General features: G+C 38.8%; 1 protein-coding gene and 1 pseudogene across 1 annotated transcript in view; one reads left to right on the forward strand and one right to left on the reverse strand.

Annotated features, from left to right (window-relative positions):
* Positions 1-15165, forward strand: part of LOC104661437 (zinc finger protein 736) — a 50629-nt gene that overhangs the window by 12575 nt on the left and 22889 nt on the right. Inside the window, exons 2-3 of the mRNA XM_010362054.2 lie at positions 13564-13690; positions 14199-14294. Of these exons, the coding sequence (XP_010360356.1) occupies positions 13564-13690; positions 14199-14294 (223 nt within the window). The remainder of the gene's footprint in view (positions 1-13563; positions 13691-14198; positions 14295-15165) is intronic.
* On the reverse strand, positions 12712-13499 carry LOC115898245 (annotated as a pseudogene).

Here is a 15165-nt window from a genome sequence, read left to right on the forward strand (position 1 = left end):
TTCTGTTTACTCTTTACAAAACTACTTAGTCACTCTTTGTTACTTACTAAAACTTCCTAATTCTTAGTAAGGCCTTTCTAGGGCCACCTAAAATAAACAAACAGAAAAATACTATTCATAATAGCAAAGACATGGAATTAACCCAAATTGCTTTCAAAAGTAGACTGGATAAAGAAAATGTGGTAGATATATACCATGGAATGCTATGCAGGCATAAGAAGGAAAAAGATCATGTCCTTGACAGGGACATGGATGGAGCTGGAAGCTGCTATTCTCAGCAAACTAACATGGGAACAGAAAACCAAACACTGCATCCTCTCATACTAATAAGTGGAAGTGAATGATAAGAACTTGGACACATTGGGGGAACAACATACCCTGGGGCCTGTAACGGGGTGGGGAGAGAGTCAGGAAGAACAGCTAATGGGTGCTGAGCTTAATACCTGGATGATAGAGTTTGATCTGTGCAGCAAAGTACCATGACACACACGTATGTAACAAACCCCGAAACTTAAAAGTTGATATATTTATTTGTTTATTTTATTTATTTATTTATTTTTTGAGACGGAGTCTCACTCTGTCGCCCAGGCTAGAGTGCAGCCGCACGATCTCGGCTCACTGCAAGCTCCGCCTCCTGGGTTCACACCATTCTCCTGCCTCAGCCTCCCCAGTAGCTGGGACTACAGGCGCCCACCACCACGCCCAGGCTAATTTATTTTTTGTATTTTTAGTAGAGACGGGGTTTCACAGTGGTCTCGATCTCCTATCCTCACGATCCGCCCGCCTCAGCCTCCCAAAGTGCTGGGATTACAAGCGTGAGCCACCATGCCCGGCCAAAAGTTGATTTTTTTAAAAAAGTAAAAAAATAAATACCTAAAAGCAGGGGTATTTGTGGTACAAAAATTCATAGTAAACACATACACACAAACTATTTGAAAACAACATAATCTTACCTCTTAATGCAGTTATATTCTGCTTTGTTACTTATATATTATAAAATATAGTTTCATGGCATCATTGCCAAAGGCTTCCATCTATTTCTACCACATATCCATTGTTGCTGATTTGTTCTTTTTTTTTTTTAATTCGTTCATTTTCCAACAAAACTGGGATAAATATATCTTCATCCTCATGTTATAATAATTTCTGACAATATACCCTGAGTTACTCAAAAGGAAATAGAGTTGTTTTGCTGATGTTTTTGACACTTGGGTCCATCATCTACAACAAATAACATAAGAGGAACCAAGGACACGTGTATGCCTGTGAGTCACTCAGCATGTGTCAGGCAGGCCCTGGGCTGAAGGGAGGCTCCAGGTGTCTCAGAAAAGGGAGGTTCTGTTCTACTGCACACAGACTGTCACACTGTAAATTGTTCTGTGATTCCATGTTTCCCCCAAGGTCAACAGGAACTGAGGACACATAGGAAATAAGTTATGAGGGCAGATTCCTTCTCCCATTTAGCTACCAGTATGAGATTCTGCCCCTCCCCGGACACATGCACACTATGTAATAATGTGCTCACACACCTCTTAGGACCAATCTCCATGCTCACAAATTGCATCTACATTTTCTTTGCCCTAGAGTTTTCAGCCAAATACAGGTGCCTAGAGGACTTTAGACTTACCCCTGTCCCCAGATCCTAAATCTGTGGCTATGGTCTGCTCCATCCAGTCAACTGGGCTTCTGAGTCACCTGATCATAGTCTCGTCTACCTGCATAGACACAGAAATAAGCCAGAGCCTAACCATTTCTGAGTCACTATCTGTAGCACAAATTATTCTTTTCCTTAACTCTGGACTGTCCCCTGCCCATAGGTCCTGTGAAACTAAATAATTCAAAATTTAAGCTGTTTGATACTCTAAATTATTCCGGGCCTTAAATGAGTGTAAATACAAGATTTGGGTAATGTGACAGGCAGCTGTAACAAGGCAGCTCTCACCTTTGTTTTTCTGTTTATGGATTACACCTACGTCTACAGCTGCATTCTTTTGTCAGGTGTTGTAAATGGCTGAAGTGCGCCATGGAAGACCTCTTTCCCCTTCACTATTGACTTTCATTGTAGATTAACCTCCCTCTTACCTATGGCTATTTATTGCACTGTCTTAAGATGAAATGTTAAAATACACTCTTAGGTTGAAAAGGAAAGAAAAACCAGTTGTTAAAAAAAAAAAAAAGTTGGAAAAATACACTGTAACCGATTAATTTTTTGCAAATCTTAAACCAGGCTTATGGCCGGGCGCGGTGGCTCAAGCCTGTAATCCCAGCACTTTGGGAGGCCGAGACGGGGGGATCACGAGGTCAGGAGTTCGAGACCATCCTGGTGAAGACGGTGAAACCCCGTCTCTACTAAAAAATACAAAAACTAGCCGGGCGAGGTGGCGGGCGCCTGTAGTCCTAGCTACTCGGGAGGCTGAGGCAGGAGAATGGCGTGAACCCGGGAGGCGGAGCTTGCAGTGAGCTGAGATCCGGCCACTGCACTCCAGCCTGGGCGACAGAGCGAGACTCCGTCTGAAAAAAAAAAAAAAAAAAACAGGCTTGTATAGAAAACGTTGTCATCTTGTTCAATTTCTTTGTTTTTGCCTATAGAAATAAGAACTTAACTTTCAGCTATGAAGCACTCATCTTGTTTCACTAGAGCCATTGTCTCCTGGGTGACTGTTTCTAGCTTTTCACTTGAATAAACTCTAAAATTGGATTTTGAGGCTTTGTTGATTATTAAGATTATTTCACATTAACAGTTCTTCATAGCATCTTTCTTCTGCCTTTACTTCCTGACTAAACCCTCTTTCATGTGAAAAATTATACCCAATACAACTCCTCGGGTGCCTGATTCAGATGCCTACTGGAAATCAGATGTCCATGAATTCAAGGTCATGGCCTTAGACTTGGCTGTTGTAAGGGCAAATACAAATTAGAAATACCAGACTTAATTATCCAACTTGAAGATAAGACATTTTGCTCTCCTTTTAAAAAATAATTTTAGAAAAATTTTATATGTAAATTTATTTTGTGTCTATTAAATATATGTACATCATTTAAATAGGTAAATAGGACTTTGTCAGTCTTCTTAGAAATGTCTTTCTGTAGGATCTGGAAACCATTGCATTGAAATGTAAATGGTTTACCTTTCTGTCAGACGGTAGGTAAATTCATAAAATATTATGAAGTCAAGGAAAGCTTATTTTGCTTTTGAATTATAGCCAATATAAATTTTCATTGAATATACCCAATATACATATAGGCTTCTCAATTACCCGGTTAATTTAGGATGAACTATATATGACAAATTATGCTGTTAAGTCTTCTACTTAGACTAAATATGGCGATTTTTATTTCTGCTTTTGTAATCTCAGTAGATTGCCTATGATGGATATCACATTGTGGTTTAATTATGTAAAAAAAAAATAATTTTCTTTGTCTTCTACCATTTTAGAGTATCTCTGAGGTTGGAGATAATTTTGTTTTTAATTATGTTTCCCAAACACTGTACAGAATTACCAGACAGGATATAAACACAGGAGGTGTTCACAAGGCTTTAGTTCAGAGAGGCTTTTCTCTCTTTGGCTTGCCCCCAAATCTGCAGGCAGAATATTTATCTGCGTATTTTTAATACACAGTCCCTTACAGAGCAGTTCAGCCAGATTTGTAGAAAAATAGCTTCACAGCATAGCAATCAACCATTCCAGCTCCATCTTTCAATGCACTTTGCACCTTCAGACCTGAAAGTAATTCCAACACAATGGGACCCTGAATCTCAAATCTTTAGCCAATGGGCCAACGTTTTGTAAATTTTACCTTTTCAGAAAACTAACTTTTCATTATGTTTCTTTTGAATTTTTGGTTTTATATTCATTTATGTCTGCTATAGTTTTTATTGTTTTCTTCTAATTTTGGGTTTGGTTTGCTGTTTTCTAGTTCTGTATGATACATCATTGGTTTATTTGGAGATTTTTTTAAACTGTTTTGATGTAGGCACTTACTGCTATAAACCTTCTTAGTACTTCTTTCATTGCATTCATAGTTTTGTTATGTTTTCATTTTCATTTGTTTCAAGAACATTTTAAATTTTTTTCTTTTTTCTTTTTTTTTTTTGAGCCGGAGTCTCGCTCTGTCGCCCGGGCTGGAGTGCAGTGGCCAGATCTCAGCTCACTGCAAGCTCCGCCTCCCGGGTTCCCGCCATTCTCCTGCCTCAGCCTCCCGAGTAGCTGGGACTACAGGCGCCCGCCACCTCGCCCGGCTAGTTTTTTTTTTTTCGTATTTTTAGTAGAGACGGGGTTTTACCATGTTAGCCAGGATGGTCTCGATCTCCTGACCTCGTGATCCGCCCGTCTCGGCCTCCCAAAGTGCTGGGATTACAGGCTTGAGCCACCGCGCCCGGCCTTAAATTTTTTTCTTAATTTCCTTATTGGCCCACTAGTCACTCAGGAGCATATTTTAATTTCTCTGTGTTTGTATAGTTTCCAAAGTTTTTTCTGTTAGTGATTATTAGTTTTATTCTATTATTGTCAGAGAAAATACTTGATATAATCACATTTGGGGGGAGATTATTTTGAGAGTTATTTTGTGACCTAACTCATGGTCTATCCTTGAGAATAATTCAGGGGCTGAAGTGTAGCATTTGTATTCTGTAGCTTTTTGATGAAATGCTTTGTAAATGTCTATTAGGTCTATTTGGTTTATAGTGTAGATTAAGCTCAATGTTTATTTGTTGATTTTACTATCTGGATGATCTATCTACTGCTGAAAGTGAGTTGTCGAAGTCTCTGTTGTATTGGGGTTGATCTCTGTCTCTTTAGCTCTAATATTTGTTTCATATATGTGAGTTCTCCAGTGTTAGGTGCATATAAATTTGCAGTTGTTGTATTCTCTTGCTGAATTGGCCACTTTATTATAATAACTTTTGTTGTCTCTTTTTATAGTTTTTGTCTTGAAGTCTGTTTTATTTAACATAGCTATTCCTCTTTTTTGGTTTCCATTTGCATGGAATGTCTTTTTCTGTCCCTTTATTTTCAGTCTTTCTGTGCCTTCATAGATGAAGTGTATGTCTTGTAAGAAATGAAGTGTCAGGTCTTGGGGTTTTTTTGTTTGTTTGTTTTAACCCATTTGGCCAATTTGTGTCTTTTGATTGGGGAGTTAATTTATATTCAGTGTTGTTATTAATAAATAAAGACTTACACCTGCCATTCTGTTATCTGATTTCTTGTTGTTTTGTGGTCTTTTCTCTCTCCTTTTCGCTCTCCCATTCATCCTGTCTTTCTTTTAGTAAAGATGATTTTTTCTAGTGGTATGTTTTAATTTTTTGATTTTATGTATGCGTGTCTATTACAGGTTTTTTTTTTATTTGAGGTTACCATGAGGCTTGCAAATAACATCTTACAACCCATTATTTTAAACTGATGGCAACTTAACCCTTATTGTAAAAATGAACAAACAAGAAAGCAAAGAGAAAACTAATAAAAACTACAGTTTATCTCCCAACTTTTTAACATTTTATTGTTTGTATTTATATCTTATACTGTCTATGTCTTAAACTTGTGGTTAGAATTTTTAATAACTATAACTGCCTCAAAAGTAGAAATATGAGTTATGGCCTTGAGGGAGAGAGTTATTATTTTTAATAATTACAAGTAGTTATAGACTAATCTTTCAGTCTTCTCAAAATATAAGTAGTTTACACACCACATATATAGTGCTAAAAAATTTTGTCTTTGTGTCCTTTATATACCAGTGAGTTTTGTACCAGATGTTTTCTTATTGATCATTAATGTCCTGTTTGTTTAGATTGAAGAACTACCTTTAGCATTTTTTGTGGGACAGGTCTGGGAGTGTTAAAATCTCAGCTTGTTTGTCTTTTTTTTTTTTTTTTTTTTTAATGATAGAAGGATATTTTTGCTGGATGTATTCTAGGATGAAAGTTCTGGCCTGTAAGATTTCCACTGAAGAGTCCGCTGTCAAACATATTGGTGCTTGTTTGAATGTTATTTGTTTCTTTTCTCTTGCTGCTTTTAGAATCCTTTATCTTTGACCTTTGAGAGTTTTATTAAAGATCTTCAGGTCGTCATACTTAAGTGAATTGTGGTTGGTATTCTATAACCTTCTTGTACTTGAATACTAATACTTTTTTTTTTTTTTTTTTTTTAGGTATGGGAAGTTCTTCTTATTCTTTTGAATAAACTTTCTACCCAGAACTTTTTCTCTACCTCCTCTTTAAGGCCGTATTTCTTAGAGTTGCCCTCTTGAGGCTTTTTTTTGGTCTCATCTGACTATCTTTTCAAATAACTTGTGTTCAGACTTACTAATTCTTTCTTCTGCTTGATCAGGTCTGCTGTTGAGAGACTCTAATGCATTCTTCAATGTCATTTGAATTTTCAGCTCCAGAATTTTTGCTAGATTCTTCAAAATGATTTTAATCAATTTATTAATCAATTTATTGGATCAGATTCTGAATTTTTTTTGTTGTTGTTATTTTGAATTTTGCTGAGCATTTTTGAATTTCCTGTCTGAAAGGTTACATATCTCTGTCTCTTAGGATTTGCACACTAGTGCCTTATTTAGCTCATTTAATGAGGTTGTGTTTTCCTGAATAGTCTTTGTGGATGTTCATTGATGTCTGGGCATTAATGAGTTAGGTATTTATTTTAGTTTTTGCATTCTGGGCTTTTTAATACCTGTCCTTCTTAGAAAGGCTTTCCAAGTATTCAAAGGGAATTAACTGAGTGTTGTAATCTAAGTCTTTGATCATTGCAGTCATATCTGCATTAGGGGACACCCCAAACTGAATAACACGGTGATGCTTGCAGACTTGTAGAGGTACGACTTTGGTGGTCATAGGTAAGATCCAAGACAGTCTGTGGGTGACCAGGCAGACTCTTTTTCTATTTTTTTACATTCTGCCAAATAAATGGAATCTTTCTCTCTCTCTATGCTGAGCTGCCTGGAGCTGGGGTGGGTGTAACACAAGCACCCCTGTGGTCACCATCACTAAGACTACACTAAGTCAGACCCAAAGCCAGCACAGGACTGGGTCTCACATAAGGCCCACAGTGACCACTACCTAGCTGCTGCAGATATTCACTCAAGACCCAGTTTCTCTTCAGGAGGTGGTGAATCCAGCCAGTCTCATGTCCTTTCCCTCAGGGCAGTGAGCTCTATTACCCACCCTGGGCTGGGGGTAGCAAAATGCCATTTGGTAGCAAGAACATGGAGTCAGAAACCTTAGGAATCTACTTGGTGCCCTATTCTGCTGTGGCTTTGCTGGCACTGAGGCCATGAGACAACATCCTTCCTACTCTTTTCTCTCCTTTCTCAAGCATAAGAAACCACTCCCCATGACCACCACCACCCAGAGCCCACAGCAAGTACTTCCAGGCTACTGCTGATATCCACTGAAGACCTAAGGGATCTTCAGTCAGCTTGTGGTGAACTCTGCCCAGCCTGCTTCTTTTGCTTCAGGGAAGTGAGTTTTTTTCTGGCCTAGGGTAGTTCCAGAAATGTCATCCAGGAGCCAAGGCCTGAAATCAGAGACCTCAGGAGCTGTCTTGTTACAGCTACCCCACTATGGCTGAGCTGGTAATCAAGCTTCAAGACAAAGTCTCTTCTTCTTCCCTCTCTTTTCCTCAAGCAGGAGTCTCTCCACATGGCTGCCACAGCTTGGATTGCACTGCACTGGGTCTCACCCCCTGAAGGGATGCAGCAAGTACCACCTGGTTACTGCTGATGTTTATTCGTGGCCCAAGGGCTCTTTAGTCAGCAGGTGATGAATCCTGCCAGAACTGGTATCTTCCCTTCAAGGCAGTGTGTTCTCTTCTGGCCCAGGGTATGTCTAGAACTGTCACTCAGAAACTAAGTCCTAGAATGGGGGCCTCAGGGCTTTTCTGGTGCTGTGTTCTACTATGGCTGAGATGATGTCCCAGTTGCAGGACAAAGTTTTTTTTACTCTTCTCTCCCCTTTCCTCAAGTAGAAAGATTTTCTCCTGAAGCTGTGAACTGCGCTGCCTGTACCTGGGGTAACGGCAATGCAGGCACTTTCTTGGCCATCCCAGTTGACATCTCTCACAAGGTCACATGCACTTCAAGTTTTCCGGCTCTGAGCCTAGCAAAGCACCCACTGGCTTAGACTGCTTTTCAGGTTTATTTAGAACCCCAGAGTGCTTTAGCCCATGGTGGTGGGGCTACCTGAAACTCAGGTTTTGATTACTGAAATGGACAATTCCTCTCTGACTAGGGCTAGTCTGAGTGCTTCCTCTGTAGGCTCTGGCTGAATTCTGCCCCATGCTGCTTTCTGCTGTGACAGGCAGCACTGAGTTTTACTGCAAACTCTCACAATCACTGCACTCTCCCTTCTGTAAGCACATGGATTTTCTCTCTGCCAGGCTGCACTGCCAGGGAATGGAGGAGGGCTGCTGTTGGCAATTAACGGCTTTCTTTTTTACCCTCTTCAGTGCCTCTTTGATGCTAAAACTAGGTCCTGTGATCACTCCCCAGAGTTTTTGCTCTTATGAAGATGCTTCTTATTGGGATAGTCATTCTATTTGGTGTTTTATCTGGGGGATGATTGCTGCAGGGTGTTTTTTAGTCATCTTGCTCCACTTCCCCTGCAGCCATGTTGTTTGAATTAAGTGTCACATGTGAGGCTAAGGTGAGCCCAGGTCAACCACGAGTGCTTTCAGATACATTCACAAGAGGTGAGTTTAGCTTTAGTTCCAAATGAAGATCATAGAGACTGCTCTGCTTGGGTTTGGTAGGGTCAGGTCAGTGCGGCCCATATTCCCATTGCTGCAATAGAAATTGCTGGTGTCTATGGCAGAGAAGGGCAACTGAGTGTTGGAAAGGGGAAACTCACATTTTGGTTTTTATGTAGGACTTTACTGGTTCTGATACTCTCTCGTGGTAAAGGACAAAGGCAGACTTTAGTTGCAATTCTAGGTCCTTCTGCCTGTGGGTGTGGTTACTTTGGGGGAAGGAGTTTTGCTCATGCTTCAAAAGCATATTCTCAAGAAACAGGTGTAATTTGTGCAGATAATCACACCTGGGAAGGGATCACAGAGAAGGAGAAAAGGAAAGAAATGGCTTATTCTGAGGTGCATGTGTCTCAGGTCAGAGACTGTGTCCACTTTTTCTCTGAAATATCATGTGTGTAGAACTTGCAAATGTTTACTTCTCTACTATCGGGGGAACCTGCCCCCAATATTTCAACATAGGTTCCTTCTATTTTCCATAAGTGTCAGCCAACGGAGAAATAAAGAGAAAGAGTACAAAGAGAGGAATTTTACAGCTGGGCCATTGGGGTTGACATCACATATCAGTAGGACTGTGATACCCACCTGAGTCTCAGACCAGCAAGTTTTTATTAAGGGTTTCAAAAGGGGAGGGGGTGTAAAACAGGGAGTAGGTACAAAGATCACATGCTTCAAAAGGCAAAAAGCAGAAAAGAGATCAGATGCTTCTGAGGGAACAGGACAAAAGGCAAAACAGAACTACTGATAAGGGTCTAGGTTCAGCTGTGCATGTGTTGTCTTGATAAACAACAGAAAACAGGGTTCAAGAGCAGAGAACCGGTCTGACCACAAATTTACCAAGGTGGAGTTTTTCCCTACCCTAATAAGCCTGAGGGTTCTGCAGGAGACCAGGGTGTATCTCAGTCCTTATGTCAAACACATAAGACAGACACTCCCAGAGCTGCCGTTTATAGACCTTCCCCCAGGAGTGCATTCCTTTCCCAGGGTATTAATATTAATATTCCTTGCTAGGAAAAGAATTCAGCGATATCTTCTACTTGCACGTCCGTTTATAGACTCTGTGCAAGAAGAAAAATATGGCTCTTTTTGCCGGACCCTGCAGGCAGTCAGATCATATGGTTGTCTTCCCTTTTCCCTAAAAATTGCTGTTATTCTGTTCTTTTTCAATGTGCACTGATTTCATATTGTTCAAACACACATGTTTTACAATCAATTTGTACAGTTAACACAATTATCACAGTGGTCCTGAGGTGACATACATTCTCAGCTTACGAAGATAACAGGATTAAGAGGTTAAAGACAGGCATAAGAAATTACAAAAGTATTATTTGGGAACTGATAAATGTCCATGAAGTTTTCACAATTCATGTTCCTCTGCCGTGGCTCCAGCTGGTCCCACTGTTCGGGGTCCCTGACTCCTGCAACACTCTACTTGTGATGTTTTGCCTTACCAGTTTAACTCCTTTTTCACTTTTTATTCTCATGATAGTCAAGGGACTCTGAGAAATACTTTTTCCTTATATACCCGAGTCTTCTCTTTATTCTCTACATCCCAGCTTTTAATAAACCATGAAAATATTGTCACCATGAATTTATACCTGCAACATTACAAATGTTTCTTTTGTGGCTGTTGAACATGGAAAGGTGTGGAGGCCCAAGATTCCTGTTTGAGATGGGATCAGGTCCTTGGTTATCAGTGAAGAAGGAGACCATGTACTGTTTAGCTTCCATTAAATATATGCAAAACTGCTTATAAAAATGCACATTTAATGAGAATGGTCTTTATTGCCCAGGATAACTCAGAAAGTTCTGTATAAAAAAACAGAAGAGACTTCCTCTCTAGGATTCTAAAACAAGGAAATACAAGAGGACACAAACAAATGGAAAAGAAATTCCATGCTCATGGATAGGAAGAATCAATATCATGAAAATGGCAATACTGCCCAAAGTAATTTATAGATTCAGTGCTATTCCCATCAGGCTACCATTGATTTTCTTCACAGAATTAGAAAAAATACTTTAAATTTCATATGGAACCAAAAAAGAGCCCATATAGCCAACACAATTCTAAGCAAAAAGAACAAAGCTGGAGGCATCACACTACGTTACTTCAAACTATACTACAAGGCTACAGTAACCAAAACAGCATTGTACTGGTACCAAAACATATCTAGACCAATGGAACAGAACAGAAGCCTCAGAAATAACACCACACATATACAACCGTCTTATCTTCAACAAACCTGACAGAAATAAGCAATGGGGAATGGATTCCCTATTTATAAATGGTGCTTGGAAAACTGGCTAGCCATATGCAGAAAACAGAAACTGGACCCCCCCTTCCTTACACCTTGTACAAAAATTAACTCAAGATGGATTAAAGAGTTAAATGTAAAACCTAAAACCGTGAAAACCCTAGAAGAAAACCTAGGCAGTACTGTTCAGGACATAGGCACGGGCAAAGACTTCATGACTAAAACACCAAAAGCAATGGCAACAAAAGCCAAAATTGACAAATGGGATATAATTAAACTAAAGAGCTTCTGCATAGCAGAAGAAACTTTCATCAGAGTGAACAGACAGCCTATAGAATGGGAGAAAATTTTTGCAATCTATCCATCTGACAAAGGGCAAATACCCAGAATCTACAAGGAACTTAAACAAATTTACAAGAAAAAAGCAACTCCATCAAAAAGTGGGCAAAGGATGTGAACAGACACTTCTCAAAAGAAGACATTTATGTGGCCAACAAACAAAAAAAAAGTTCATCATCACTGGTCATTAGAGGAATGCAAATCAAAACAACAATGAGATACTATCTCACAGCAGTTAGAATGGCGAGCATTAAAAAGTCAGGAAACAGATACTGGCGAGGATGTGGAGAAATAGGAACACTTTTACACTGTTGGTGGGAGTGTAAATTAGTTCAACCATTGTGGAAGACAGTGGGGTGACTCCTCAAGGATCTAGAACCAGAAATACCATTTGACCCAGCAATCTCATTACTGGGTATATGCCCAAAGGATTATAAATCATTCTATGAAGACACATGCACACGTATGTTTATTGTAGCACTATTTACAATAGCAAAGACTTGCAACCAACCCAAATGCCCATCAATGATAGACTGGATAAAGAAAATGTGGCACATATACACCATGCAATACTCTGCAGCCGTAAAAAAGAATGAGTTCGTGCCCTTTGCCGGGATGTGGATGAAGCTGGAAACCATCATTCTCAGCAAACTAACAAACTTACAGGAACAGAAGAACAAACACCGCATGTTCTCACTCATAAGTAGGATTTGAACAATGAGAACACATGGACACAGAGAGGGAAACATCACACACCAGAGCCTGTTAGCAGATGGGGGCAAGGGGAGGGAGAGCATTAGGACAAATACCTAATGCATGTGGGGCTTAAAACCTAGATGATGGGTTGATAGGAACAGCAATCCACCATGACACATGTATACCTATGTAACCTGCACGTTCTGCACATGTATCGTAGAACTTAAAGTTTAAAAAAAAAAAAAGTTTAACCCAAAATTAGAGATTACAGAACATGGGAGATATTTGTAGCTTAAATTTTGCTTAAAACTGATGTTTCTTCATGACTAGACTCATATTAAGTTGACCCTTTTTGTGTTAATGTTGATAATAGCGCAGTATTCTTGTATCCTTTGTTAATCAACACCTGATACAAATTTCTTTTAATATAGTTGATCTTTATTTACTTGGTAAATATGCTCTCTGACAGATATTTTTCACTCTAGTTAATTATTTTTCTCTTTATTATTGATAGGTACCTTGGGGAGTTTTATCAAGTGATGTGCAAGAAGATTAAACCATATTTAATCTGATAGCTCTTCTTTCTTCTTACCCTCTCTTTGCATATAGCTTGCTATGGAAAATGAAGGCTCTCATCTTTCTTTTTTTTTTTTTTTTTTTTTTAATCCAAAATTTGTTTATTGAGATGGTTTCCCACTCATCTTGATTCAGAGTGCCTTTAGTGCTGCTTCCTCCTAAAGGAACATCCTTTTGTAAGCCTTGCTTTTCCTCCTGTAGGAGGAAACTACCGTTTGTGCATGGCTAAAGACCGTGGTGATTTTATAGCATCCTGGGCATTTCACATCCATGAAGTAGGAATTGGGGCTCTGCACCAGGCGTTTCTTCTTGTGTTTCCTCTTCTCCTCTTCTGGGGAGGGATGAAGGAGATCCTTTGCGAGAGGCGTGTTCTTGTGTGGGTAGGTCGTCACCGCCGGAAAGCCATCTTTCTTTACTGGTCAAATAAACTAAAAACCTAGGCCGTGCCACTTACTGAATTTTTGACAAAATATTCTTGGGCTAGAAGCAGTGATATCACTGGCAAACTTCTTAGAAATTTGGAAACTCAAGCTTTACCCTAGATCTTCAGAGTCAAAATCTAGGTTTTAACAGGATCTCCTGTTCATTGCTGTACACAATAAGATTTGAGAAGTATGCTTTTACTTCACCATGAAGTTTTCATATGGGAACTATAGGCAGCTTATCTTGTATTATGTAAATATAGCATTAAGAAATGTACATGCCTGTGTTAATGTCCTTTATTTTATACAGTATCACCAAGAAAAGTATTGCACATACACTGGTTTCATGATCTTATTCCATCTTTTCTTAGAGGTAAAAATACAGTAGAGGATATTTCTGTGCTAGAAAGTATCCTATTGAATAACTCCAGTAACTCATATAAGTCAGAACCAGCTCTCTTTACTCTCATTTTACCTGATGTCAAATCAAGAATTCATTCTATGGTCACTTGGTAAATATGTTTTGTTTTCCAGGGAGTGTTGACATTCAGGGATGTGGCCATAGAATTCTCCCCAGAAGAGTGGGAATGCCTGGATTCTGCTCAGCAGTGTTTATATAGGGATGTGATGTTAGAGAACTACAGAAACCTGGTCTCCTTGGGTGAGAATAACTTCCATATACAACTCATATTCTACATTAAATATTTTATTTTCTTCTTGTTTTTTTTTTTTTTTGAGGTTCTGCTTTGCATAAATAAGTTTCAGAATCCTGCTTCAAAAAGAAAAAATTGGGTATCTGTTGAGGTAGAAAATATAATCTTCAAGATGTTTCATCTTAACATTAATCTTTCCCTTTTTTGAGCTCATCTGTATACTTCAGTCTAAATTAGCAGTGATATCAGAAATTTAGTAGCGTGAAATATTGTTACCCACACCTAAAAATGCATTTTTCACGCCAATTTTTGATTCACTATTACTGGGTGATAGAGCTAAGAAGCACAAATTTAAAATACTTTCTAAATATTCTAAAGTTTCTGTTAGGAAACAGTATATTTAAATTAATTTTCTAGAGTCTTCTATAATGTTCTTTCTTCTCTACTGAGCACAGTACTAGATTCGTAATCGGATTATCCTAGCAAGAGTGATGTTATTTTTTTCTAATAAAACAGGTCTTGCTATCTTTAAGCCAGACTTGATGACCTGTCTGGAGCAAAGAAAAGAGCCCTGGAAAGTGAAGAGACAGGAGGCAGTAGTCAAACACCCAGGTAGGTGGGAGTGAATGAAGCAAATGACACAAATGACGGAACCCAATGTCAAAGAGGAAGCCAGACCTTTGCTTCCAGAAACTCTGCTCCAGTGGAAATAGTTTCTGAGAAGCCTTCATTTCTTTCTCTTGCTTTAACATAGGGACATTTTTTGTCCCATTCTTGTGAATTTTCCAAGCACTGTACTTCCCCTTCAGTAATGTGTGTGTGTGTGTGTGTGTGTGTGTGTGTGTGTGTGTGTGTGTTGTTTTGTTTTTGTTTTTAGTTTACAGTAAAAATGAAAGTCTTTCATGGCTTAAAAGAAAATGGGTGATTTGACTGCTTTTCCGTTGCTTTGGGGAAACAGCAATATCTGTATTTTTGAGAAACTCTATATTAAACCATTTTTTAAGTTCTCTTTTTGGGTAATGTCTAAATATATAAGTTTTGGGGATATTGTAATTTGGATCAGAAATTCCAGGAACACCGCAAGAAGATGTATGCTTCCTGCTTTATAATTTTCTATTCTATGGAGCCTTCAAATGTGATTTTACAGAAATTTATACTCAGTAATTATATCAAAACACTAAGCATCTCCCTAAATGAAACAAACTCTAAAATTGTGTTATGTCAAAATGTTATTCTTATATAAACAAATGTTGGTAAATATGGCCAAATTCCTCAACTGTATGTAATATAGTTCAGTGTATCTACTTCATACATTTATTAAATATACTATGTCACTGGGGAGCTTAAAACATTGCTGAGTATATATATATATATATACATATAGTTTTTTTTTTTTTTTTTTTGAGACGGAGTTTTGCTCTTGTTGCCCAGGCTGGAGTGCAATGGCACAATCTCGGCTCACTGCAACCTCCGCCTCCCAGGT

Source organism: Rhinopithecus roxellana, chromosome 6 (assembly GCF_007565055.1).
Source record: "Rhinopithecus roxellana isolate Shanxi Qingling chromosome 6, ASM756505v1, whole genome shotgun sequence".
Taxonomy (NCBI): Eukaryota; Metazoa; Chordata; class Mammalia; order Primates; family Cercopithecidae; genus Rhinopithecus; species Rhinopithecus roxellana.